General features: G+C 35.4%; 1 protein-coding gene and 1 long non-coding RNA gene across 2 annotated transcripts; both read left to right on the top strand.

Moving 5' to 3' along the window:
- The first annotated feature begins 3,110 nt into the window (after window positions 1–3,110).
- LOC134844653 (serine--tRNA ligase-like) lies at window positions 3,111–16,959 on the top strand. Its single transcript, XM_063861451.1, has 6 exons — window positions 3,111–3,641; window positions 4,183–4,278; window positions 4,720–4,941; window positions 7,163–7,320; window positions 7,827–7,962; window positions 16,533–16,959. The coding sequence occupies exons 1-6, from the start codon at window positions 3,113–3,115 to the stop codon at window positions 16,910–16,912; spliced, it is 1,521 nt and encodes a 506-aa protein (XP_063717521.1). The 5' UTR covers window positions 3,111–3,112; the 3' UTR covers window positions 16,913–16,959.
- Window positions 16,960–17,952: 993 nt separating this feature from the next.
- On the top strand, window positions 17,953–27,052 carry LOC134845057 (uncharacterized). The gene is made up of 2 exons (XR_010162707.1): window positions 17,953–18,069; window positions 25,354–27,052. It is a non-coding gene; the product is annotated as an uncharacterized LOC134845057 (long non-coding RNA).
- Window positions 27,053–27,091: the final 39 nt, after the last annotated feature.

Genomic DNA, 27,091 nt, shown 5'->3' with positions numbered 1-27,091 from the left:
GCTACGCGTAATTTTTTTTTCACACAAAAACTTATGGCCCTCGGAATAGTCAAATGTTGTTTTCAACTATTTTTCTCTTCTTTTTTTTCCAAAACTGCCCTCCAAAACTTGAAATTGGGTTCAATGGATAATCGGGTGGTGTAAATTTTCCGTGCATCGGCGACCTACCCTCCCCTTGCTGAGAGTTAGGGTCAATGAAGAAAACAGATAATGAGAAGCTGCTCTGAATTAGCGGCTACGTCCAAATTTTTTGTTCAAAAGCTTTGATTCTCGGAAAAGTCACTTTTTGATTTGTTGACCATGTTTTGGACATTTTTGACTTTTCTCAATAATTACCCTGCTCAATCTGATACCAATGGTTTAATCGAGACTACTGACTGTTCAAAACCCAACTTTGTAATTGACTGCGCCCAATTTTTTAACGTTCTATAAGAAAGAATTTGTGGCCTTCATAAAAGTCAAAGTTTCGAAACTGTGACAGTTGTTTGGAAACTGTTTGATTTTTCTTGATAACTGCAGTGCCAGTTCTCAGATAAAGTGTTCAATCGAGAAATTCAGTTATGATATCTTCTCTGCTTGAGCGACCTCGACCTTATTTTTGCAGAAACAAGTTGCGGAATTCGGAGAGGCAAGTTTTTGAATTTTTGGCTGTTTTTTTTAAGAAACTTTTTGATTTTTCTTAAAAACTACCCTATCAAATCTGCTATGAAGGGTTTAATCGAAGCGGAGACTCCTAAATTTTTTCTTCAAGAAAAATGTTTTTTCTTGGGAAAGTTCCAATAGCTTAAAAACGTTCATTTTTTTATTTTTTTTCCAATTTTCGAAATTACCCATTTCATCTCGCACCAGTATAACAAAATCATAAATTATCAAGCACGTACCTCCAGCTTTAGCTCGGACTTTAGTTCATTTTTATCGAGACTTAGGAAAGTTTTGTTTAATTAAATTTTTGTCAACATTTTTACCCTTGCGATAAACAAGGGTATTGCTACCTGGTACTGCACTTTTTCACTGAATTGATTTTTTCGGATTTGTGGTTTTCGGCCAAGTTTCCGTCGGTTCATTTTCCGTTCTTTTTAAAATATTTTCTTAATTATCTGGTTCTGATTTTCATCAACCTAACTTGTAAAGCATGGATTTTGTTTTGATTGGATTTTTTTAGTATAATTGAAAGTTCTGTAATTTGTCCATTTTTTTCGACTAAATGGTTTCGGCTGATGTTGCATCGGCTTAGTCAACTTAAGTTTTGTAATTTTGACGGCGAAAAGTTCTTGTTTGGCAAAATCAGTTATTATGAAAGTGTATGGAATTGGGTTTTATTTTTTTGAGACGCTTTCGAAGTTTTTTCACATTTCAACATAAATTTTAGTTCACATGAAAACTTTTCTAACGAAATTTTAAAAAAGCATTGTAATAAAAAAGCGCATACTCCCCTGTGTGGCTGCATATATTGTGCTTTACCCTGCTGTCTACAGCCTTCGAAAAAGTCTGTGGGAGAATGTTTGACCCATATTTTTTTGATTTTTTTCGTTTTCTCAAAAATTGCTTCCTCAAATCTGAGATTTTGGTTTCAAAGGATAGAACGGGTTATTGGAAGCTCACCTGTATAGCAGCTCATCCAAGTTTTTTCTACTAAAATTTATGGCTCTCGGAAAAGTCATAATTGGTTTTTGTACCGTGTTTTGAAACTATTTGACTTTTTCAAAACGAAACTCAAATCTTAGTTTTTGCGTCCAACTCAACTAACAGGTTGTGTAAACCTTTGTCGCTCGAGCGGCTACGCTCAAATATTTTTACACAAAAAGGTTTGATTCGCAGAACAGTCAAGTTTCTGATTTTTTGACCATTTTTTGGAAATTTTTTGATCATTTTTTGGAAATTTTTTGATTTCTTGAAAACTACCCTGCCAATTATCAGGTTAAGTTCTCAGGTTCAATCGGATAACCCAGTTTTGGTTATATTTAATGTTTAAGCAGCCTCGACCTTTTCATTCTAGAAAACGTGACAGATTTCGGAAAGTCAAGTTTTTGAACTTATCATTTTTTTCTAGAATCTTTTTGATTTTCATAGAAACTATCCTATCAAACTTGATGAAGGGTTCAATCGAAAGAACCAGTTGCGAGAAATTTTACTACAGAAGCGGCGACTCCTTATTTTTTTGTGAGGAAAATTTTATGTATTTGGGAAGATAGCAATTTCTGTTAAGTTTTCACTCTTCTCACTTATTTTAGTAGAGAAGCAACTAAGGTTTCGGGCAAAGTCAAATTGTTGAAATTACCCATTTCATCCAGCATAATCATAACAAATTCCCAATTTGTCAAGCAGCTACGCCCAAGTTTTACTGGGCCCCTAGTTTTTTGTATTGAGTATGTGATCCTTTTGATTCATTAGGTTTTTTTTCAACATGTTTTTTTTTCGACTCACTACGTTTGGCCTCTGTTTAAATTTTTTCGACTTACGTTTTTTTTTGTTCGTGTAGTATGGCAAGTGGTGCGAAGCTCTGCTTCGCGTCTGTGACTTTTCCAGCACTGAAAGATTGATTTTGCTAATTGACTTTGGATTTTAGCATTGTTCAGGTTTTTTTGCCACTTTCGAATGTTTTTTTTTAATCAGCCGGTTGAAATAATTTGATGAATTGTTGAATTTATAAGCTTAATACTAAATTGAAAACGGAAAAGTTCAGCTTGCAAATTTATCGTTTTAGTATTTTTTTGTTATGATATTCCGCTTCGGCACTGTTGGTGTTTTTTTTGAAATTTTTGGTTTATTTTTGTAAATATAATTTAGCGTGATAAAAGACATATCAAGGTGTCCTTGAATTAACATTATAGTTAGCAAAACTGCGCTCGCCAGAAATATTCTTTACAGACTCAAATGTCAGGAAAGGCAGGAAAGTTAATTTGGCATTTAATTTTGGCAGTTAATTAGATGATACTAATATGTCCTGTAACTTTCAGCATTGATTAGTCGATCGAGTGTGTCTATGCGTGATACAATTTACTCTTAATTAACATGATTGGAAATGTCGGTCTGGTTTTTTCCCTCAGCGGAAAAAAGTAATTGAAATTTTTTTTTTGGGTCAGCAGGTTATGTTGGTCTGCTTTTAGATTAAATGATCAATGTGTGTGCAATCTGCCTTATTGGTATTAGTCGAACAAGGCCACTATTGAATTGCAGCAATTGCGTCACAACCTTGAGAAGTTTATCATTTCAACGAAAAATTTCAGGAGAGACTTATCTTTTTACGCATGAACAAAATAAACCACTGTATAAAACGGCTATTGATGTTAGGTTCATAGTTGAAAATTTAGACCTGTTTAAACGAAGCATCAAAGCCCGAAAAATTGACAATATTGACATTGATCAACTGAAGTTACTCTATAACGATTTGCGACTATGGAACTCGAAAGAAACTGAAGTCATTTTGAAACTAGACGATATAGATAGAAAAAGATTATCGGTCGCTGATGATGAATTGGAAAAATTGAAGCTTCTGGCTAGGATTTATAAAGATAAGGTTGTGAGTCTAGAAAAGGAGATTCATGAAATTGTGGCTTCTGTGCCAAACTTACTAGACCACGATACAACTCAGGATTCGGGATTGAAAGTGTTGGAGACTCGAAAAGTTGAAGGACTTCCTGGTGATATCATACAAGAGCTGGATTAGGTTTAAGATTTAGAAGTCGACTGCATATTAAAAATTTCCTATTTTTTGATATGTATCTACCAGCAGTTAAATTACAGCGCTAGATTGCTTAAATCATCCACTGCTATGTTAAACTCAGGAAATTGCCAATGCACAAAGAAGGCAAAAGTGTTTTTATTGTCGTTTTTGTACTTAAATAATCAAGAGAAATAGGGCTGATCAGTCGCCATTAAGCCGAGAAATGTGTGAAAAGAAAAATGGTCAAGACCGTTTTGTTTTTTCTATAGATCACATTTTTTTGGATTATTTTATTGCAGATCGAATTACGCATGACTGACTGGGCGTTAATGTTATTTCACTCAAGACTGTTCGGCTTTTTTGATGTTTTTACTGAGTTTTGCTGCGAAAAACGACCGAATTAGACGCTCATTCCATTGCATGGCGGGAAGTTACTATAGCTAGCTATACAGTTTTTTTTCTCGAAAGTAGTGACTAACTGTTCCTCCGCTGTACAGTATCATATCACCTGTTTGCAGTTGAAAATGTACAAAAATTGAAGGAGCATGATAATCTGGCGGGATATCTGAATATTCTGAGACAACCCACGAGTGGATATGTCACTAATAGCAAAGGTTAGTGGCTTTTTTATTGAACTTTGAGACTATATAGTTGAGTAGCCAGGAGGGATCACTTTAACTACTCCCACCTTTGCAAAGGGGGAAGAGATTCGTCACTAAGTACAAAATTCACTTAGCAATTGAATATGGTATGCTTAACCATTGAATTATTCCTGTATAGGGGTGGCACTTCACTTTGTTTCTTGGTACCATATGTCCGCCAGAAGTCTAACGCCGATCATGACTAGTGATATTTTGAAATAAAGTGTGCTGCCAGGCTAATTAACTGCATGGCTCAAATGGATGTGACGAATTTAAACCCTAGAAGCATAGTTATAATCAGAGCGGATATAGGAATTTCTCGGTGATGGTTGGGGGGGACTTAGAAAAACGATATGCTAAAACTTTCTGCTCCGCAGGCGAAGTTTTAAAAATTTCCTTAAGTGCCTTGTTTAGGTTTCTTTCTGACAGGCGCGGGATGCTACCTGGAGCGAGCCTTGATACGATTCACAGAAGACTTCCTGACTAACAAAGGATCCTTCATTCCCATGACTGTACCTTTATTGTTGACACCAAAAATTATTGAGGGATGTGGTCAAATTGTCAGCGGCGAGAGAAGTCCTGTGTACACTTTGAGCGACGATTTCAACTATATGAATGACCCGATTTGTCTGGCAGGCACAGTGATGATCATTTAAAAGCAGCTTTACTGATTAAATTGAATTGCCATGCAAATCAAGTTTTCCAGTTTTAAAATCAACAATTTCAGGTTTTGATATCCGTTTTTGTATCAGCTTCTAAAAAGTGAACAGTTTGTCCTAGTTGATTTTTAAAATTTACTCAGCGAAATCAAAGAAGATGCAACGTGTAATTTTTTGGACGCTATCAATGTTACCAATATTTTCGGTTGGCCTCCTATTATAGCTCATTGCGCATTGCATAAAGTCTTCAACAATTGAGCATGTTGTACATAAGGTCCACTGCTGGACCATCTGCTTTTTATTACATTGATAAAAATATAGCGCATTTTGCAGATAGCTTAACCATTTTTCTAAAAATATTTGCTTAACTCTTCTTTAATCAACATAAATTGTATAATGCATTTTGCCAGTTTATTAAATTTTGGAATATTGTTGTTTTGATTTGATATATCTAAGTCGTATTTGAATGAATTTTTGAAAATTAAAGACAAGAATCATAAGAGCAATCTTTTTAAATGGCGCTCAGACGCTCGTATCAGTTTTATACAAAAACATTAAATGTGAACCGTGTTTTTTTTGTGCGAACTGTTTAAAGTACAGTTTAAAGAGCTTCGAGGTTGCTCTCAAATTAAGGTTCTTAAATTAGAACAACCTCATAACACGTCAAATTCATCGCAAAAATTTGCCTTCAGAATTTCGAAAAATGAAAATCAAGGAAACTTCAGCTGATTATAGCTTATAATCGGTAAATTTCAAATAATTTATGTCGAGATGGTTTGCTAGAAATGAGTGATAAGAGCTTCATATTTTTTTTCTAATAAAACGTTTCTCACAAATGTACCTACGCAATAATTTTTTTCAATTTGTATTTAGCATACTAATTTCCTCATAGTTTTTGCTCTCTTTGGATCACTCAGGATCGTTGGGCTCAAATCCTGTTCAGTGACCCTTAAAGTCGTTATGGGTTTGTAATTTTGCCTGTAGCTGGTGAATGACTTGAAATTCAAGCCATAAGTTAACCACCGTCTGAATTGTCGTTAAAAATTATGAACGAAAGAGCCTATTTCAGATTTTTTTTACTCGAGCACATCTTATTTTGCGTAGAAGAATTTTTTTAAAAAAGACCGGATTGCAAAGTTCTTGTCATGTTCATTAAACAGTTTTATGAAAAAACGGAGTTATGATACGTTGTTTTGCTTTTTTTTGCGCAAAGTTTCCGGCTTTTTTTTGTAATTTTCTTGGATGAGCTTCTATCAAATAAATTGTTTTTAGGCCGAATTTTAATGGTTCGGGTAGTGGATATGTGTGGATGGGTAGAAAACGCTTATATTTGGCCAACGGATAGATAATGCAAAATTATTGTTCCGACCATTGAAAATGGGGAGGAACTTTGTATGCAGGTGTGTTTTAGTTTTTTTATGTTTTTTTGTTTTCCACGCATAGTCAGATTCCACTAATCAGTTTCTATCAGATTCAGACTGGGTTGAATGATATATCATATGAAAGCCCTTTCAGTAGTGATTTGAACGACCCAAAAAATATTCTAAAAGATTCCTAGTGTTGAGAAAAACCGGTTTGATTTTTTGATTTTTCGTCTATTTTCGTGCGAGTGAGCAGGCTTACATTAGCTTATTTATGCTTAATTTAAGCCTTGAAAATTTAGCGCCCTATTATGTATCACAAAGTTTGAAAAATTTCGAAAAAATAATTTTAAATTATTTAAAAATTTTTTTAACAATTTTTTTTTCTGGTTTTTCTAAATATTTTTCTACAAAAACTGTTTTTTTTTTCAATTGGCCTGTTTTAATATCACTCAAATATGCCTAAGTTTTAGTTTTTCGTTCAGATCCTTTTATCACACCAAGCAGAAAAACTACACTAAAACATTCGGTGCTACTTGCTCAGTAACCGGCTATCGTTGTTAATTTTTCAGACCGTTTGACTTTTTTTTCAGGGTTAAATTGTAATCATTTTTAGCCGCTTTTTTGCTCATTAAATTCCGAGTTTACCACCCTCGCTTGATATGGCGCGAGTGGAGAGATCTGTTGTATACCCTCATTTTAGAGGTAAAGCGATGCTATTTTTTTCTTGTTGCTCATAAAATACATGGTTTTGGTATTTTGCTTTCGCAAACGCTTCCAAATTATTTCTTTCACCTTTGTTGAGTAAGTGATATTAATGTGCTCATCACTGACCAGGAACCTCGGAACACTCTCTGGTGGGATATTTGATGCGGGCAAGTATACAACCTGCCTCTCTTCCTCTGAGATTGACGGCCACTTCGCCCTGCTTCCGGGCGGAACTGACGATGGGCAGGCACTCTAGAGGCATCTTCAGGGTCCCACAGTTCAACAAGGTTTGTAAATGAAATTGTTGGAACTAGGCGAGGTCATTGATAACCAAGAGCTTTAGTTCAACTTTTAAGTGTCGCTGACTCAATTAAGACTTTGAAATTGAGCAATTTTTTGAGCTTATCTCTTAAAGATTACTGCTTGACTCTAATAGTTAAATCAGGACAATTGCACTCCAAATTAAAGTATTTAAAGTGCAGTGAAAAGTGTATTTTAATAAAGAATTGACTTGATTTCTCGAATCAGCCTTGTTGTAGTAGATATTGCTCGAGAAAGTTCAGAATGGTTTGATTCATTGAATTCTTTAAATTGTCGTGTCTCACTCGTTTTATCATAGGGTTCTTAAGGTCGATACATATTTTTACCTCACACATTTCGCCCCGCCTAAATTAATTGGCACGAATCTTCCCAAACAACTCTCACAAACTTCCGAAATGAATCTGGGACGAATTGTGTCCCAGATTCTCAAAATTTGCTTTTAAAGGTAGAACTCTCAACATTTGTTTCACAGGTAGAGATGGTGGGTGTTGCAAAGGATTCAATCACAGGGGAGCTTTTATTCGATGAGTTTGTCTCCATTCAGAAAGAGCTGTTCGATGCCATTCAAATTCCGTACAGGGTCATAGAAGTACCTGCCGATGATCTAGGTGAGTTTTTTCAGCAATGTTTTCACAGTTTTCTCTTCAGTATGGAGTTGAATTAATATTCCTTGAGAAATGGTACTGGTTATATTTGAAACATGACTGCATACTGTATCGTAAATGATGTTGTTAAGTTTAAGCTTTGACTTTAATTTGTTGAATGCATCTACAAAGCATTTTAGCGGGTTCAAAATTTCAATAATATGGGAGAATAAGATTTAAGTTCTTTGAAAATTTCTCCGCAAATTTCTCCGAAAATCCACAATTTTAGTTTTTGTAATTGGGTATGAGTTTTCAGTATGATCGCAAGCTTGGTTATAATTATTTTTCAGTTTTGGTCTTAATTACCATCAATATTGGTTATTATCATAAAGCAAAAATGCTCTCTGATCGTTGTGTTGCAGAAGAGATCACTTCACACTATCCTTTTCCTAGTATTATTCTTTTCGTTGCAATCCACGTACTACCTGCAATTAGTGGATTGGGTTTTATCTTCATTCAATTTTCCAAAAAGCATAATGTCTTGAAAGTGTTAAGGATCTTCTTAAAAATTCTACCCTAGTGTCGGTGCAACAAAGCGCACGTTTCTTATTTGCTACTCGGCCTATTTTCCAAGGGAACAATTATGATGGTTAAGAAGTGCCAGTAGTCAATGTAAATCAGTTGCAGCTATTTGGTCGCTGGGTTGAAATGTCACATGGGCCCTAATGGCGGCTGTATGTATTTGGCCATTATTGTAAAAAGGGGTGGGACGAGAGGCTTATTCTGCTGAGAGTCCCCTTAGTACATAAACCGGTCAAAGCAAAACAGGAGTTGTTTTAAAAATGACTCAGTTTTATAAAGCATAGTACCGTCACGTGAAAAGTTTCAACTTTAATTTCAATTTTCTTTTTGCCTTTTTCTCTGCAACTATTTGCGATTCACTTTTGAAATTTTTGCATGATTACACTAGCAAAGCTTGTGTTATAGTATGAACTATCTTCTTTTTCCAACCTAAGTCGCAAATATGGTTGCCGCGTAAATGTTGCGACAAAATGTGTTCATTTTGAAAGTGTTCTTTTTGATCAATAACCAGCCATTAAGTACAGACAATGCTAAGGGTTTTAACACAGACTATTGTTTTACAATTAGAACTTTAGCTTCAAAGTATCATGGATCTGTAGCGTAGAGGTAGCGAAGGAGACCCACAACAAAATAAGAGGGTTCAAACCTGGGCAGGGTCGGATGTTTTTAATGATTTTTTTTCGTATACTAATTAAAATTCGTCTGCTCTATAAATTGAGGCATGTTAGTTGGTAAATGTCTTTTTTTTCAAATTGACTGGTACTGCTAATGCGTCATAATTGGCTTGTGTCACTTTAAAATTATGTAGACTCATATATGGCATGCGTCACTTAAGAAATTTTGTAGACTCAAAGTTGTACTCAGTCAGGTTTTTCCAGTAGCGTTATCGGTCATATTTTTGCTTGTGTATGCGAAGTGCAACTTCGCTACCGCGTTGAAAATTTGGCATGAACCGTTTATTGGAATATAGCATGATAAAACAATCCATAGAAAGTTGTTCTCAAGGCCTCGTTTATTCATTCAATGAAACGAAGGAGCCTGAGAAACGTTCTTAGCGCCAAAAGTTTCCCTTAAACAACCAAAGGAGTTTGCAGTTTTGATTAGAATTTTAATGTTTGTTGAAAAGCTTAAGATCTAGGCCAGGCCCTCATATAAGTTTCTCTTTAACTGACGAGGATTACAAAAATTTACTCTGCTAAAAAGTAAAAACTACGTCAGATTTTGGCATTTTACTTAATCAATTGCTGAAATTTCAGTCAATTCTGTCTAGAGCTTCTACAAACATTTTAGATCTTTTTTAAATTGAAGGCTTTAAAATTAAATAGCTTTAGTCTTTAGCTGCTTTCCAGTGATTTTTTTTGCGAGCGGATTTTACTCAGTATTAACATTGATATCACTTTTTTCGACTATAAGCAAAATATACTTGCCCTTTTATCCAATAAAACCCTCTTTTCAATCGAAAAAAATTGCGTCCAATTAAAGCAGAAGAAAATTTTCTTCAATTGAAGTATGTTTCCAATCGAAGGAGAAGTCTCATACCAATTTTTTGATCGTTTGTAGTTCTTCAAAGTCCAGTTCAATTTTATTTGCTAATCACAATAACGGTCTCCGAATCAGAAAGCGGAAATATTTTTTAAAATATGTGAATAAATTTAAGGTTCGAAAGTGGATTTTTTTAAGATTTGCAACCAGCATAAAAATTTAGCTAAGGATCGATTTTATTGAACCGTACTTTTTTCTTGCGTTCGTTGACACTTTTCCAATTTTCAGTTGGATTTATAATAGTAGCTTTATAATAGGCCTTATAACTTCATTAGACAGCAAGGTTTGATGACGCTGCGGCGCAGGCGAGTTAATTGTACCTGGAGGTCAGTGGGTCGAATTCCGTGGCCGACCATATATTTTTTTTCAAGACTTTTTGCTATTTTTGCTTATTTAGGTCGTGGGTGTGTTTGTTTTCGCGCGTTTGTTAAAAATTGTCCACGCTCATTAATGAACTTTTGTGATTTCACATCTGATCTAATTCAAAGTCTTTAGAGAATGCAAATAACGCTCTTTAGTGGCGATTGAGTTTCTTTTTCAAAAATTGGATCTGTTTGTAATCAGCAGTGGAATACCAATTTAATATTTTGATCCAGTTTTTTCAAAAGAAGTGTCAAAATGTTTTTTTTTTGAGATTTATTGAGCTTGAAGTTAATATATTTAGGGCTTAGGAATTGTAAATTGATGAGCAATTAGTTGCAATCATTCAAGTGCAATATATTGACCCTTGTTTCTATCAGTTTTTGACAAGCAATTAATTGATTTAAGTTGAGCTTTATTGTTATGGCAAATTAATGTTAGTTGAATAACCACCAATTTGTTGGGGGCAGTATAACAGTGCCGAAGTACAACAGTGCCGAAATTTTTTTTTAGTTCAACAGTGCCGAAAATGAAAACTTTGTTCAACAGTGCCGAAAATATCAACAAATTTCCACATATTAAGTGCGGCAACCAAAAATTAAACGGCGAACGTTTACAATCTTAAGTGGCACTTACAGATTTTGGGAGAGAAAATTTGCAATTTAGACGTTTTGGCGCCAAAATAATTGTTCAATTTGCAGTTCCAGACATTTTGGCGCCGAAATTGGATTGATTTTCTTTGATAATTAGCGTCAGTAATTTCTCGCTCTTTAGAAAATGCGTTTAAATTATTCTGAAATTTCCCCGCCTTTTTCGGCACTGTTGAACGCCCGATGGCCAGTCAATAAGCAGAATGGTCTAAGAGCACAGAATGGTCTAAGAGCAGAAAGAGTCCAAGAGCAGAAAAACTGAAAAATATCAATTTTTTCAAGCTAATCGGTAAATTAATTATCAGAAATGTCAGTAATACCAGAACAACGAACATTTTATGCATAATTTGAGTAAATTCATCAAGATTTAAAAAAAAATTCAATCAAAAAATTTAATGCAATTATTCAATTCATGCATAATTTATTCATTTTCTTGGTATTTTTTGACGATCATAATTTATTCATTTTCTGGGTATTTTTTGACGATTCTAATAATTGTTTTATCAATTAGCCCGTATAAGCCAACTTAAGTCAAATTTTTTCTGTTTTTAGACCATTGCTTTTAGACCGTTTAGACCATCTTTACCTTTGCAATAAGTAAGAGTATAGCACTCGAGTATAAGACTTTTTTTCATCCCGTTAGTAAGTTTGTTCACAGAATGACTCTAACTGGCATTCAATTCCAATTCTTTAGTTTTGTCAAATAACCGACATGTTTTGAGCATATGTGTGTTTCAAATGCCCGCTTTCTTTCGAAAACGGTTTTTTTCTGTTGGTTGTAAATTTACCAACGCCATTTGCAGTTTTTTTCGGTTTTCCTTTTTCATATTTTTTCGGTTTAAAAGGTTTCGGTTTATTTTACATCGGATTAACAGTCTCATTATGAGTCGATTGACGAGCGAAAGAGTTAATGCATTTTTTGGCTCAACTTGTGCCTGCTCAAATTTCTGACTCTACTCTGTGTCAGTTTTTATCAATTGAATTTTTTTTCGGTTGATAGGCTCGAAGAAGTTTGATCAAACTTGCTCCGATACCGATTTGTTTAAACTTCTTAATCACTATCGAATGATTAAATCTACGCTCAATTTTAATTTTTCGCGGTTTGACTTTTGATTTATTTTTGAGTTCACTTCATTTCTTTTGTTAATCGAACAGCAAGAAATTAAAGGTCACGAATAAAGTGATCGGCTTCTTATTTCAAAGATGAAATTAGATACCAGATTTCCCAGCGAAATAAAAGTTTCTCCTATCGATCTAGTTTGCTCAAATTGGGTTAGTTTTACTGAGAAAAGTTTCAATCATAAATTGTTTTACAAATTCAAAAAGGTTTGAATCCATCTTCTTGTTTCTTCATAATTTAAAAGTGGAAATTTTGTCGAAAATCAAGTGAGTTTTGTTTTCTTTTTTTTTTGCGTTCATTACTCTTTTTCAACTGTCAGTTTGCTACTATGTTTGAAGGTTTTTGAGAAATCCAAGTTAATGATTTCAACGAGATGATCAAAAACTTTAATTTCTTTTCGAATGTTTTCCACACAATAGAGAAGTTGGAGAGTGTTCCAATGTCTTTTCTGGAAGCCGTACTGACAAGGTAAAATAAAATCAATTATGTGCTGATAGAGCGGATCATGCAATCGTTTTTCGAAAGTTTGAGATTCAAAAGTAGCAGTTTTCGCAGTCCGGTTATTATAGCACTAGTAAGAGCAAGTGTCTTGTAATCGGGAACTAGACTTTTTATCCCGTAAACAACGTTTCTTACACATTGTAAAATTGCTTTAGTAGTGAATTTCAGCATTTTCGGAACTGTTAACGCTTGCCTATAGATAAAGCGGTTGCCTTAGTACCCTAAGGTCTCGGGTGCGAGTCACGGTAGGAACTAATTTTTTTTATGTATAAAATTTTCAATTATTTTTCGTAAAAAGTTGAACTGTCAGACTTTATTTGTCTGCTCATCGTTTGTTCGCTTAGTTGGCACACTGCGGAGATTATTGTTTTATCAGCAGTTTTTATCGTTGGAGCTCCTGTAAGTTGTAAAGTTAATGGCGGTGACGTTGTTTGTTCGGCAAAAATGGTTTGGGTTTATCGGATTTGTCTTCTAATTTTGTGTTGCAAGATTTTAAAGTTGAAAAACTTAATTGTTCGCAGTTTTGTATAACAAAAACTTCTGCTAGCTTTTTTTCGAACCAATGGTCGTCTTACCACTTGTTGTAGGCTTAGTGACTGCTCGGTAATTTTTAAAAGCTTATTTAATACTGGTTGTCGGGCTTTTCGACTATTTTTCTGTCATTTTCATTTGACAGGTATTTTCATTTTCCCAGTTTTCGATTTTTTTAATTTCAATCTCACTACGATTTGCGAGCTTGGCTTGGCTTCTGTGTTAAATTGGCTTTCCAAGCCCTTTTAAGGAGCGGTGACACTGGACCAACTTCCTTTTTTTTCAGTTTGTTTGCCCGATCACCGGAGCAAAGACAGAACAAGCATCTATTTCCTAAACATGACCTTCTATTGTATCAGCAGTGAATCTTGCCGAGCATTATTGCACAATAGGTTGGATTTGTGATTCTGAGCCTGAAGATCCTTGAAGTAATCTGTTTTTATAAGCTCGCTGCTTTGACACCCGACGTAAATTTGGACATTTTAGCTACCTTTCAACCTTGGACCTTTTACTCCTTAAGGAACTTTGAGGAGGCGGATGACACTTGGACTTTCCAACCATGACCGAAGCGGCATTCGAACCCACCACCTTTGTGTTAAAGGCCGCGCGTCTTATCCACTCTTGGTCAGGACTGCTCTGTGTTTTCATGGAGGTAAACTGCTTCGATGAACTGCTGCAAAGGTGATACACTCTTTCAAGTGAGAATTCAGCCAGACGTACCATTCAACGAGGCATTGGTTTTTGATCTGCATTTTGGGAGAAGCGGAACATTTTTCACCTCCAAGTTTGTTCTGGAGAATTTTGCGCAGCTTTTGTCGAACCTTTCAAGCAATTTGTTCTTGGGTAATGATCAAAGTAAGGATATAGTTGTCTACTGGAGACGATACGATTATTTTTGACTTGGATGAATTACAATATCTAAGGTGGATTTGCGGGCTGTAGGGAAATCAATATCTTGATCGAAGTTGGGCTTATGAAACTCTCCAAGAAATTCTCGTTATCATCAGTTCAGTACAGAGCTCACTAGATAGTATGGTTCTGCATTTTTCCAAGCTCTATCGAAAAGCGCTGTTTTTAGTTGGTTTATAAAAACTAAAGATAAGGTAACTCAGGCCAACTAGCCTTAAACGATAAAAAATGTAATCGTCAATAGTTTTGATGAAGATTTCAATGAGGTTTTTGTTTGTCAATTCCCAGAAGAGCACCAACGTTCCATGCGTTGTGGAGTATGACAGGCATAATTCGAGAGCGTTCTTTTCCTGAATTAGGTTTCACTAGCTGTTTAACTTCAATTGTTGGTTGGTTTTGCGATAGATGAGAGAAAACTGCGGACCCATTTTCCGCTACTCTGTCAACCTGATTTCAAAAAGATGATCTGACTTCTCTTGAAGAGAACCTTCAATATCACTTTACCAGCAGTACTAACTTATGCATCAGAACAGTCAACTCATTTTTGACCGAAGCAACTGCGTTGATGATTTTGTCATTTTTCTTCGTTTTTGATGCTGGTCACCGAAGACTTCAAGTCCTTCATGCTTTGATTGACTGATGAGAACTGATGTTGTGAATGCTTCTTTTGCGTTTCAGAGGCCCTCCATTGTCCCAGCGTTTCTCAGAGTGCGCTTTGCAAACCTGCGTTTAGCTGTTCGCCCAGCTGTCTGTTAAGCTCATCTTCGTTGGCGCACGTGTGTTTCCTATGGTTAGGTAGTAGTCTTTCGAAGACATTGTCGTCCTAATTGAAGAACTCTTTTTCGGGGATGTAAGGGAGGGAGAAACAAATACAATTGAGCACAACAAGTGTTTTTTAACCCGATGTTCCCACCAAAAAACTTGACAAACTTCGAAGAATCTAAGGGTCAAAAATATGATCGGCTGTGATGTTAATTGAAAGATATTTATTTCTAAATTCAATATTTTACTTTGAAATAAAGTTTTTTTTTGATGGTCTTTTTCTCGCTATGTCACAGAGAGTTTGAACGCCAAAACTGCGAAAAAATACTCAAAGCATTGCAACGTTTTTTCTCAATTATTTCGAAGTTTTTTTTTGCTCCATATCTTGCATTAAAAAATTTATTTAAACGTTTAGCCAACCAATCATCTCATCAATGGAACTTGAGATGTTTAAAAGTTTGGTCGCTTGAATAGCTTGCTTCGAAATAAGTATATGTTTTCGTCAACCAATTCAAGCTATGAAAAACTGATCCATTCAAAATTTTAATCATTTCAATAGCTTGTTTTGACTAAGTCAAATGTTCACACAGTCTTTAAAACTATCAAAACAACATTTTTTTTAAAACTGGCAAGCGCTTAACTGTATTTCCTTCAGAAAAATTTCAGCGGTTAAAATAAATGAATTTTTTAAATTTTCATTGTTTGAATGATTTGCTGCAAAGCACTAACTTCATGTGAAACAATTAAAGCTATAGAAACTTCTCAAATTATTTCAAAATTTTCATCTCTTGAATAGCTTGCTTGCAAATCTGATTTCGCGGAGAATTTCTTCCAAATATTAAGCAAAAAAAATTATTGCTATCTAATTTAACTACCTTTTTTGACATATGGGGATGAAAATAAGGATTGAAGCTATCAAAGTTCAGTTTATTTTTCTCTTCAATTTATCAAATAAAAATCTTGCATAGAAAATTTTATCTCTTTGTCAGTCAAACTATGCAAGTTATTCAAGTCTATGTAAGTATTTTGAAGCGACACTAAGCATGCTTATTTTCCTAATCAACTTAAGATTGAAAAATTAAACGGGCTTGCTAGAGTTGCTCAGTTGAACGTGCAACTCAGTTGAACGTGCAACTCAGTTGGACGTGCGACTCAAAACTGTTTAAATCTCCACAGAAAAACAACTTAATCCCAAAAAACTTTTAAAAAAAGTCCGAAGTTTTAGACTTGTTTTTGCAAATTTCATGTGTGTTTTTCAGAGAAAATAGGGTTATCTGTGAGCTGTTTTATGCAAATTATTTAAAAGTTTATACAAATCCTTCCTCGTCATTGAGGCAATCAGCACGGGGCTGCTGGAAGGCAGGCAGAGTCTGCTTTTATAGTGTCACTGGGGGATTAGATTTATTACTTAATTGCAGCTTACACATTATATTTCAGCATTAAAATTTCAGCATTATATTCTGACCCTAAAATTTTCATGGTGATTGAAAAGCTACAATATCCTTTTTCTTAATCACAAAAATGCTAAGTTTCTCCATTTTGTCTAGATTTTTTTCTAAATTTTAATGGCGCAAGTTCTCAATGTAAAGTACTAGTTTTTAGTCTATTTCTTAAAAGAGCCTTATGTGTTTTCCCAGGTGCTCCTGCTTATCGCAAAATCGACATTGAGGCATACTTGCCCGGAAGAAAAGAGTGGGGCGAAATCTCATCTTGCTCAAACTGTACGAACTTTCAGTCTCAGAGACTCCATATTACTAGCCAATCAGAGTTCGTTCACACTGTCAATGGCACTGCATGTGCAACTCCGAGAATGATAATTGCCATTTTGGAGAACTATCAAAGAAAAGATAAATCAATTCAAATTCCCCGAGTGCTGCAACAGTATATGCCTGAGTTCTGCCGCGACCAAATTTCTGCTGAGCAGCCTGGAAAAATTGATAAATTACAAGGATTGAAGTTCTCAAAGTTGTCTTTCAAGAAGAAACCTCATTACATAAGGAAGCATGGTTTTGATTGAAATAAGTTGCTTTTATTTATGTTTTGAAAAGATTGTTTCTTTCTCAATGTTGAAGTAGAAAGTGAGCAAAAAGCAGGAATATGGTGGATATTTTTTCTTCGATATTTGAAGACTGATTAAGAGTAATGAACGTAGTGAAGACTCTTATATAGGTCTTGCTGTTTTTTTTTTGTTTTTTTTTTCCAGGAAAAAGTCTTGAAATATTGATGCACTTAGGTATAATGCCCTTTTTGAGTTCAATTGAAATTCATCTGCTGAAAGTGACGTAGTAAGCATTCTTCAAATACGAACGTGGAAATTGCCCAGAAAAACGTGAACGAGTTCTAGTTTCGAAAGTGGAATTTTTTTTTAAGATTTCCCAGCGGAATAAAAACTTTACCTATTGATCCAGTTTTTTCAAGTTGGGTTCATGTTAACAAAAAAGCGCCAATCATAAATTGTTCTAGAAATTCAAAGAGTTTTAAGGGCATATCTTTCTTCTTTGAACTTCGAAAGTTGATTTTTTTTTTATTTTTACTTTCTTTCATTACTCTTTTCCAATCTTCGATTGGCAATGTTTCAGTTTCTGAAAGTGGACGTTCATTTTTAGATTTGCCCGCGAATTGAAATTCAAATTCGTTTCCTCTGTGTGGTCATTTCTTTCAAATAAGCGACCATTAGAAAAAATGTTAAGTTTCAAAGAGCTTTCTTTGAGGCCACCTATTTTTTTTGAAAATTTTGCAACCTTTTGGGAATTGCCAATTTAACCATGCTCTGGACTAATTTATGCGCGCGTTGTAGATTGTATACATAATCCTGAAAGCGTTTGTTTCCCTAAAAATTATTCGATATGGATTAAGGGACAGTCAAAACATTCAGGGTTTTGCCCTGATATATGAGCAGTCTTGTTTTGTTTTAGTTACAATTTTTTGCTCATTGTCTGTGGACTACTTTATATTTAACAGTCATACATTTTCAGAATCTCGTATGTCTGCCAATGGTTCTAATGCTAAGTCATTTTCCGATAACTTTGCAACGGATCGACGGTTTGGAACTTTGGACCATTCAATAACCTCGTCGCAGTCTCTTTTCCCCATGACAAAAGCCAATTCTTCTTCTCAAGAACCTTTTCCTGAAAACCAACATTTTCCGAATACTCCAACTGTGCCAAACGAAAGGCACACTGCTTTGCTCTCAAATGAAACTATCAATGGCAGATCATCGCCTGAAATTTGGCCTGAAACAGTACTAAATTTGAGCAAATTTTACTCCAAGAATCGAGCTTCTATCCGTGTTCCCGCCACCGTCGCTACAGGGGGCGTCAGTGGGAAGGTTAATTTTGAAAAGGGGGATATCACAATTCTCTCCGAGTACAGCACTTTGAGCACACAGGGCATATTGTCCAAATTAGATGAACTAGAGAATATTGCCTACGAACTTGGTGTGCAAGAACTGCATGAAATCAACAGAGGAAAATTTTTGAATATTTTTGACAACACGGGAAATTAATTTGCCTTTTTGAAGGAAGCCATTTGTCCTGTTAATTTTGACTGAGCTGTAACGTTAATTGTCTAGTTCCGCCGCTAGTGATAGATAAGTCATTTAAAACCGTATTTCAATAAGAAGCGTGGTTTCTAAATCTGAATAAATTGAAAATGGTTTTGCTTTCAAAGTTATTCAATAGAAGTCTTTTGACAAGAATGTGTTTAATGAACTTAGTGAAGACCCGATGATTTTTTTAAAGGAAAGTCTTAAATCTCAAGTACTAGAATTGCATTCATACATAATTCTTTTAAAAATGCACTTACTTATTTTTGCTATTCTTAAGTTAAATTCAATTTCATTTGCTCAAGGTGCAAATTTTCTTCAAGGCACTCATTTTGTTGTCGAAAACGTTTAAAAATAATCAAATCTTTTTTTTGTGGTTTCATTGCGCTCATTGACACTTTTTCCAACTGTCTGTTTGCTCTATTTTTCTTCGCTTTAGCATCAATCCGTATTATTTTTGAGTTAAATCTTTTTATGAACTGATAACCCCACCGTCACTTGGTAAAGATTGAATAAAAACTTCGATTGTAGTTTGCTTCAATCGAAATCAAAGAGTAAGGACTGTGTTGAGCCTTTTTTGCCCCCTCCGCCTCTTTTGCTTTATACTACCTTCGGTAATGTCGAGCCTCGAGTTGGGTAACTTCCATATTTATCTTAATGTCTAACATAACTAAAACAAACTTTAGACTCGCTTACCAAAGTTTTTGCTGACATTGCTAAGGGCTGATAGCTTAAGGTATGCTTGTCTAAGCAGAGGCCAGAGAATTGTTTTTTTTTCATGAAAAATAACACTTAATTTCCTGTAATTCGATATATAGTAAAAAAAAAATAATTCATCAAAGCTTACAGGCAGTGTAGAGTTTGAGCAAATACAATTATTTTTGGACAAAAACAACATATTTAGTAGAAATCTTTCATCCAGGTTAGGTTAATCATAACAATGGTTGACAGATTGCATTGCTTTTTTATAATTTCTGCGAGGAAAGAGGTGTGTTACACGCTGATTTTGTACTTTAAAACCGTAATTTTCAGCTTTTCTGTTAATTTTTAAGAGTAATGAACGTAGTGAAGACTCTTATATATAGGTCTTAATGTTTTTTGTTTGATTTTTCAGGAAAAAGTCTTAAAATATTGATGCACTTAAGTATAATGCACTTTTTGAGTTCAATTGAAATTCATCTGCTGAAAGTGACGGAATTAGCACTCCTCAAATACGAACGTTGAAATGGCTCAAAAAACGTGAACGATTATTAGTTTCGAAAGTGGAATTTATTCTTAAGATATCCCAGCGGAATAAAAACTTTACCTATTGGTCCAGTTTTTCAAGTTGGGTTCATGTTATCAAAAAAGCGCCACACAAATTGTTCTTGAAATTCACAGAGCTTAAAGGGCATCTGTTTTTTCTTTGAAATTCAAGATTTTTTCAAGAAAGTCAGTGTTTTTTTTATGTTCACTCAAGTTCATTACTCTTTCCCAATCTTCGATTGGCTATGTTTTGTTTCGCAAGTCTGCTTGATTTTTATTTGAGAAGTTCCAATAGCTAGAGATTTTTCCGTTTAATCGATCGATTTTCTAGACTGATGGTATGTGTGTTAGGTGCACGTAACTCCGAATCCAGAGATGGAAAGATCGGTTACTATTTTGTGTTCGTATTATACTAGTTTTTTTACCCTGATCCTTTTTCTATGGCCTTCGAAACTTCGAATGGGGGAATATTTGACCCTTTTTGATTTTTTGGATTTTCTCGTAAACTACCCTGCCTAATCTGAGACACAGGGTTCAATCGAAAGAACAGGTAGCATTTTTTTTCTCGGAAACTGCCCTCCAAAATTTAGGTATAAAAATAAATTGAAAAAACTTATTGTGGGTGTTTTCCATGCATAACCGGATCTGCGCTAATTTTTGTAGAAAAAAGTTATGGCCTTTGAAAAAGTCAAATTTGTTATTTTTTTTGTTAAATAGTTTTTTTTTGTAAAATAGTTTTTTGGAAATTTGCCTCAAAGACTACTGTGCTTAACTTGAGATTGAGGGTTCGATCGGAGGAAAAGGTTGCGAGCATTTGTTCTGTGCAAAAGCGGCTGTGCCGAAACTGTTTTTTGGAAAAGTCCAATTTTGAAATTTTCGCCGTTATTCAATTTTTTGCGATTCTCGAAAACTACCCTGCCAATCATTTAGAGCCAGATTTAGAGTTCAGCCGAAATAACAGGTTATGAGAATCTTACCATCATAAGTGGAAACGCTGATATGGATTCAGTCGAAAGAACAGGTTGCAGGACGTTTTGGAAGAAAATTGAAGTTTTTGAAGCTATGAATTTGAGTAAAAATGAAAGTTTGAAACTTCTTTCTTTTCTCAAAAACTGCTTCGCCAATTCTGAGTTAACTGGTTGAATTGAATCATTTTTCTGCAATGATCTCTGCATAAACGTTCACATTCAATTTTTTGTAGACAAGCCTGTATGTATAGTTTTTGGAAAAACTTTTAAATAGTTTGAAGTTTTTCCATTTTCATGAAAAATACCCTTGCCAAATTTGACATTTAGTTTATTTAAAAGAAAGATTGGTGGTAGGAATCTCCCCTATATAAGCTGTTCATTCTTTGTTTTGCTAGAAAAACCACTAAGATTTTGGCTTAAGTCCGATTTTTGAAGTTTTGAATGTTACGCTTTTCATACGCATAAGTACATATTTTTGATAATATCAAACAGGTACCGCCACACATTTTAACACAAGCAAAGCTTGTGTTATAGTATGAAATCTCTTTTCTTCCAATCTAAGTCGCAAATATTGTTGCGACACAAATTTTTTTGCGGTAAAATGTGTTCGTTTTGATCAATAACCAGATATCAAGTACAGCCAATGCTGAGGATGTTACCACTGACTATTATATTACAAATAGCACTCAAGCTTCAAGGTATCATATAGAGGTAGGGAAGGAGACCACCAACAAAATAATAGGGTTCGAACTTGGGCAGGGTCGGATGTTTTTAATGAACTTTTTCGTATACTAGCTAAAATGCGTCCGCTCTATAAATTGAGGCATGTTAGTTGGAAAATATCTTTTTTTTTTCAAATTTATTGGTACTGCTAATGCGTGATAATTGGCTTTGTGTCACTTAGCAATTATGTTGACTCATAATTGGCTTGCGTTACTTAAGAAATTTTGTAGACTAAACGTTTTTCCCAGTAGCGTTATCGGTCTTATTTTTACTTTGTTTGCGAAGTGCAACTTCGCCTCTGTCTAATGATAATTTTTACAAATACAGGCGTTGCCGCCAAGGGGATGCCCCGAATTCGGTTGATAAAACTTACGAGAGGCTGCCGAGTTGCAATGAATCTTCCACGTGCGTGAGATGTGAGGAGAATAGCAGTTTGCAAAATAATCCCGGAATAACCTCAGCAGTCGATTGTTCAGGCCAATTTGTTGTCAAACCCAATACTTAAAGGCAACAATTTCATTAATATCCTGGCGCGGAGCCAAAAGTTCGACTGGCTTGTTTTTTCCTTGGTTGCATATGTAGAAATATTATATTTTCTGACGTGTATCAGTAGGTGACACATTAAGCAACGCCATTCAAGCCCGGAAAAATTGTAGCCATTAAAGATAATTTTTTGAAAGCGTAGTTAGATCTAGTCATTGCAGATTAAGACTTAACGAAAGTATATTGAGACGCTACAGATTTGAGGTGTAATCATGGTAGAATTTTAGTCATCCGTTTCTGATTTGCCACCAAAAGGCGAGACATAATTACGCAGCCATACCAGCAGACGGACGGAAAACTTCAAACGAACCGGAAAGATCATTAGTTAATATAGATTCAGTTTTGCATTTACAGTAAGATGATGTGAGTTACGCCGATTCGTCTGGAAAACGTCTCATCGTTTATCTGAGCTGTCCGTCGAGGATCTGAACTTATGCTAGGCCCCAATTCAAGGTGTATGTGTGCAGATACTAGAACCTTTCCATCAGTTGCTGCAGGTCACGGATTGCCGTCGAAATCATTGACTGGCATTTTTCTATGTTAGTCGAAGATTTTTCCTATCGCGCCATCAATAAATTGCCATTAAGTCAAGTCAGTCTTAACGGGTTCTTCGAATTTTGTTACTTCCAAGAGCTTCGAGTTATTGGTTACAGGGAAAACGTGTAGGTACCAAACAGATATCAGGCAGGCCGTTAATCATAACTAGGAAAATGGTGGAAGCAGGTATTCCTCTGATACGATTTGCACAGTTTTCTTTTGCAGCTGTAGATGTCATTACTGTTTTGGGCACCGAGATGATATAAGCAGTGTCTACTAAAGTAGAGATCATAGTTTTGCCTTCTCATTCTGTTTCTTTTCTATTGCTGCAATAAGCTACTACGGTCCATTTTTTACTCTCACGCTCCCCTCGGTGACTTTGTAGAAGAATCGCGTTACCTCTACCTTGATGGAAGCAATTTTACATATTGGTAAGGTATTCTCAAGCATGGCTGAAAAATGGATAGCCTCAGTTTCAATACAATGTGGTAGAATGACGTAATGTTTCACAAGAGAAATATGGAAATTTTCACAGTTAGATGCATCTTTTCATCTGGTTGTTCACCTTATTTTTTCTTCGTTTTTTTCCTGATTCCTATTCGTAGCCACCGAGTGTTCATCCACATTGTTTTGCAGTATCACTTGTAGTCTCATCATCCACAATTGCTCCATGGTTTTCAGCATCCATAGTTTTCAGCAATAGCAGTCGCAAAAAGAAATGTCTGCAATTTGAGGAAACAATACAAATGGACTACCAAAAACAACACAAATTTGCAAAAAAATTGTTTAGTATTTCTTTATTAATGTGCTCAGAACATTTTGTGGTCAGAGCGTAAATGTGGTCCGAGCGTAAAGTTAAGTAATTGTGCTGCAATTAATAAAGTAAGTAATGCTAAAAGGAAGAACTAAGTCTCAAGTGATTACATTGTTTGCAATTATTTTAGTGTTTTCACTTTTCTCATAAGCTAATCTACCGCGATTTTTGCGAAATTTATCAATAAAAAGACCGCCCACTACCCTGTGTGCTTAGATTTCTTTAGTCTGTTTTTTCTTGATTCGACTTTCTTCTGAAAAATTTTGTGGGTGGAGTGTTTGACCCTGCCAAACTACCCAAAACTGAGATTTTGAGTTCCATAGAAAGAATAAGTTGTGGAAAGCCTCCCTGCATAAGACGCTACGCCTTAGTTTTCTTAATAAAACAGGTCTGGCCTCAAAAATGCCCATTCGTTTGAATTTTGGTCGCTTTTTGAAACTTTCAAAAACTAACCTCCCAAATCTGGAATTAAGGTTTTAATTGAAAGCCGTGGGAACCTTTCCTGTAGAAGCAGCTAGGCCCTAATTTTAGCACAAAAAAGTGTATTAGGAAAAAGGCATTTTTTGAGATTTTGACCGTTATTGTGAAACCTTTTGACGTTTCTCGAAAATACCTTCCCAAATCTGAATTTAAGGGTTCAATCGAAAACATTTGTTGTGGGAATCTTACCTGCATAAACGACTGTCATTCGTAGAATAAAGTGACAACCTTTTGAAAGGTCATTTTTTCACTTTTTGGTTTTTGACCGTTTTTGGTGAAATTCATTTATTTTTCTCGAGCGTTTAATCCCTAAGTTTTTAGGGTAATCGCTATGGACTTGAAAAACGTCCAATATTTAACATGCTAACGGTTTTTGTGAAAATTTGAAAGTTTTATCATTTTCTGACGGGTTATATTGTCTTGAGCTCTAGCATACAACCATGTTTCGAAGCATTCCTATATTTCGGCATGAAGTTTTGCTCCTTTGTCCTTCTAAGTCTTTCATGGTTGAAATTCGCGAGACAGAGTGTACGAGTTAATATAAACTTAATTACATCGTGGGATGTTTCAGGACACCATTATGAAATAAGTCAAGCGGTTACAACCTTGCTCGCACTTTTAGATTAACGGCACCTTTAGAAATAAATTCACGTGGATTTTAACCGCACTGCTATTTTGGCAGTTTTTGTAGTATCACCGCTAATCGTATGAGCTCCTGCATTACCGTTTTGATTGACGTCATTTTTTTAGCCCTCTTCTTTGGATCTGGAACGTAACGAGGTTGTTATCAAACTATCCATAATAATTCTGTTGCCCCGCTCCCCTTTATCACATTTTACGCTTTACCTTTTTAACATAATCTTCATAAAAATTCATGAATATATTCATAAAAATTATTAAACAGGTATCGCCATTTTTGGTAGCTACTAGTTTTCACTGCTAATCTTCAGAGAAATCTTAAGGTTTAAGCGCCACCACGCTAGCTCAAATAATGCACAGGTTAATCGAGTTTTTCTCAAGTAGCAGGGGTGAGCCCAACAATTGGGAGGGGTGAGCCCACTTAAGCCCACCAAGTCATTGATCTTTGTAATAACTCAGTCTGTGATGTGGGGAAGTAATTCAAATGGACTACAAAAACGACGCAAATTTGCAAAAAAAAACTTTTTTTTTGCGTTTTCGTTATTAATTTGATCGGATAATTTTGTGCTATTTGTTCGGAAACTGGCTATTCTTGTTTTTCAAGGCGTTTTAGGCTTATTTTTTGCATTGCGTTCTTAAGATTCTTTTGCCGCTTTTTTGAGCGTCCTTGTGTAAAAATCATCATGGTTGTCTTGAGTGGGAGGGGTGAGCCCACTTAAGCCCACCAAATTGTTGGTCTGAACACTTCAGGCATCGGAAGGAGAGTGGCTAGGTGTTTGTATTTAGAAGATGCCACTTCTGCTATTTTTCCCGATTTGGCAAGCTAAGTGTCGAGACTTAATGAAGAGATAATGGGTTCTTGTTTTTTTTGTGTCTCATTTATAAATTCTTGTATTGGGAGCGTTGTATAGTTGCTGTTTTGATTCGCTAAAGTGATTTTTTTCATCCGATTTTGTTTGTTTCAGATTTAGTAGAGTAACAATAATGACGCTTTTCGCGGCAGATGGAAACTGGTTGCTCATTTGTTGTGGCACCCACTTTGCAGTGTTGTCGCACCATAAAAAGAACGACCATTCAGCATTAACAGATGGCATTAATTTTGAATTAATAGTTCAATCTACAACCTCGACAAAAGCGCTGACGAAGAATGATCATAACGTGGAACCTAAAAGAGGATCTGAAAATGAAAATGGTTCTACTGGCGACTCTCAAGAAAAATTGGAGATGCTCGGAAACATAACTTGTTGTCAAGTTTTGTCCGAGAAGGCGAGATCCGCTTTCGGAACTGATTTAAAGCATGTTTGGGTTTTAGATTTATCACGCGGAAACAAAGAAATAGTTTTGATGGCAATTATATCGCTGGAAAAAAGACCGGTTTCATTGTCTATAGTAACTCAGGATATTGTCCTGGTTGGAGAGAAAGCAGGATTCATTTCGAAAATTGAGTTTAACTCAAAACTGGAAGAGGTGAAGAAAATCGCAGGTTTCTCGCTTCCTTTTTTGTTGATGAGAAACGCTTCCGAAGAAAAATGCGACAACAAAAGTGTAAGGAGAAACATTATTGTTGGTGGTGTTCATGTTTCACATACTATCTGTGCAGGATGTGTAACTTCACTCTTGGTGCAAATAAAAATGCAACCTAATCAGAAAAAGCTGGTGGCGTTATGCGATCGAGACATGAAAATCAAAATATACAACTACCCTGACTTATTTTTAGTCGAGAGAATACTAATGGGTCATCGTGATTACGTCACGAGTTGCTGTTTTCTGGGATCTGAAGATAACCGGTTACTGTCAGGTAGTTACGATGGGTCCTTAAAACTGTGGGATGTCCACCGGGGCACATGTGTTGCTTCATTAAATCTAAAATCTTCTCATTTTTTTGAGGACCGTGCGACTAATGGATTTTCACATTTAACTGGCGCTTATCCCATTTTGATAGACAGTATAACGGAAAGCATGGCGGTAGTGGCTACCAGGAATCCGTCGCTTTTGCTTCTGATTGATTGTGAATTGGGTTCGGCATGTGGCAGACAAATTAAACTTAAATATAGTTCCAAAGTAGATTTCAATCAAGTTGAAATTACATGCGTTTCCGTTATGCATAAATTTAACCTGGTTGCCGTGGGGTTAAGGCATCCTCAGTCAAAAGATTTAAAGCCAAATGAAGAGTGCATTGGATTATTTTCAATCCAATCGCAACCTGTTTGGGCACTGAACCGGAATACACAATTGGATTCAGTTTCTTCACTTTTGGGCATGAAAAATTTTTCGACCGAATTTTTCAGTTGCAACTTGACTTTTATGTTAGATTTTGAAACCGTGTCTTCCAATCCCTTCGATAATCAATTATCTAAAGATAAGAGCGGACAAGAAGACAGTGATGACGTCGCGTATTTTGGGCTGTCTTTAGCACGCAAAATGTCACCAGGCACGAAAGTTGACGATTTATGCTCTTATAAATCAATCGGAGAGGAAATGTGTCCGATTATAAAAAAGCCTAAGCTTGATGAACTAAATTCCCACGAGGAATCAAAACTCGCGGATGGATAATTGGAAAAGTTTGAAGGTGGAATAATCAAGACTAGAATTTTGGTTGATGTTAAATCTAGCCTTTTTTGATGTAACATCTGAGCTAGAGTTGGAATTAAACATTTAAGTTCAGTTTTCTACGTGTTTAGAATAAAATCTGGGGTTTGATCA

This window comes from Symsagittifera roscoffensis, chromosome 4 (assembly GCF_963678635.1).
Source record: "Symsagittifera roscoffensis chromosome 4, txSymRosc1.1, whole genome shotgun sequence".
NCBI classification, from domain to species: domain Eukaryota; kingdom Metazoa; phylum Xenacoelomorpha; order Acoela; family Convolutidae; genus Symsagittifera; species Symsagittifera roscoffensis.
This window is presented reverse-complemented; position numbering and strand designations above follow the sequence as displayed.

Coding starts and splice junctions, on each gene's coding strand:
- LOC134844653 (XM_063861451.1), top strand. CDS start 3,113: ATGATCAATGTGTGTGCAATCTGCCTTATTGGTATTAGTCGAACAAGG. Junction 3,642..4,182: donor AAAAGTTGAAGGACTTCCTG/GTGATATCATAC, acceptor ACCTGTTTGCAG/TTGAAAATGTACAAAAATTG. Junction 4,279..4,719: donor ATATGTCACTAATAGCAAAG/GTTAGTGGCTTT, acceptor TGCCTTGTTTAG/GTTTCTTTCTGACAGGCGCG.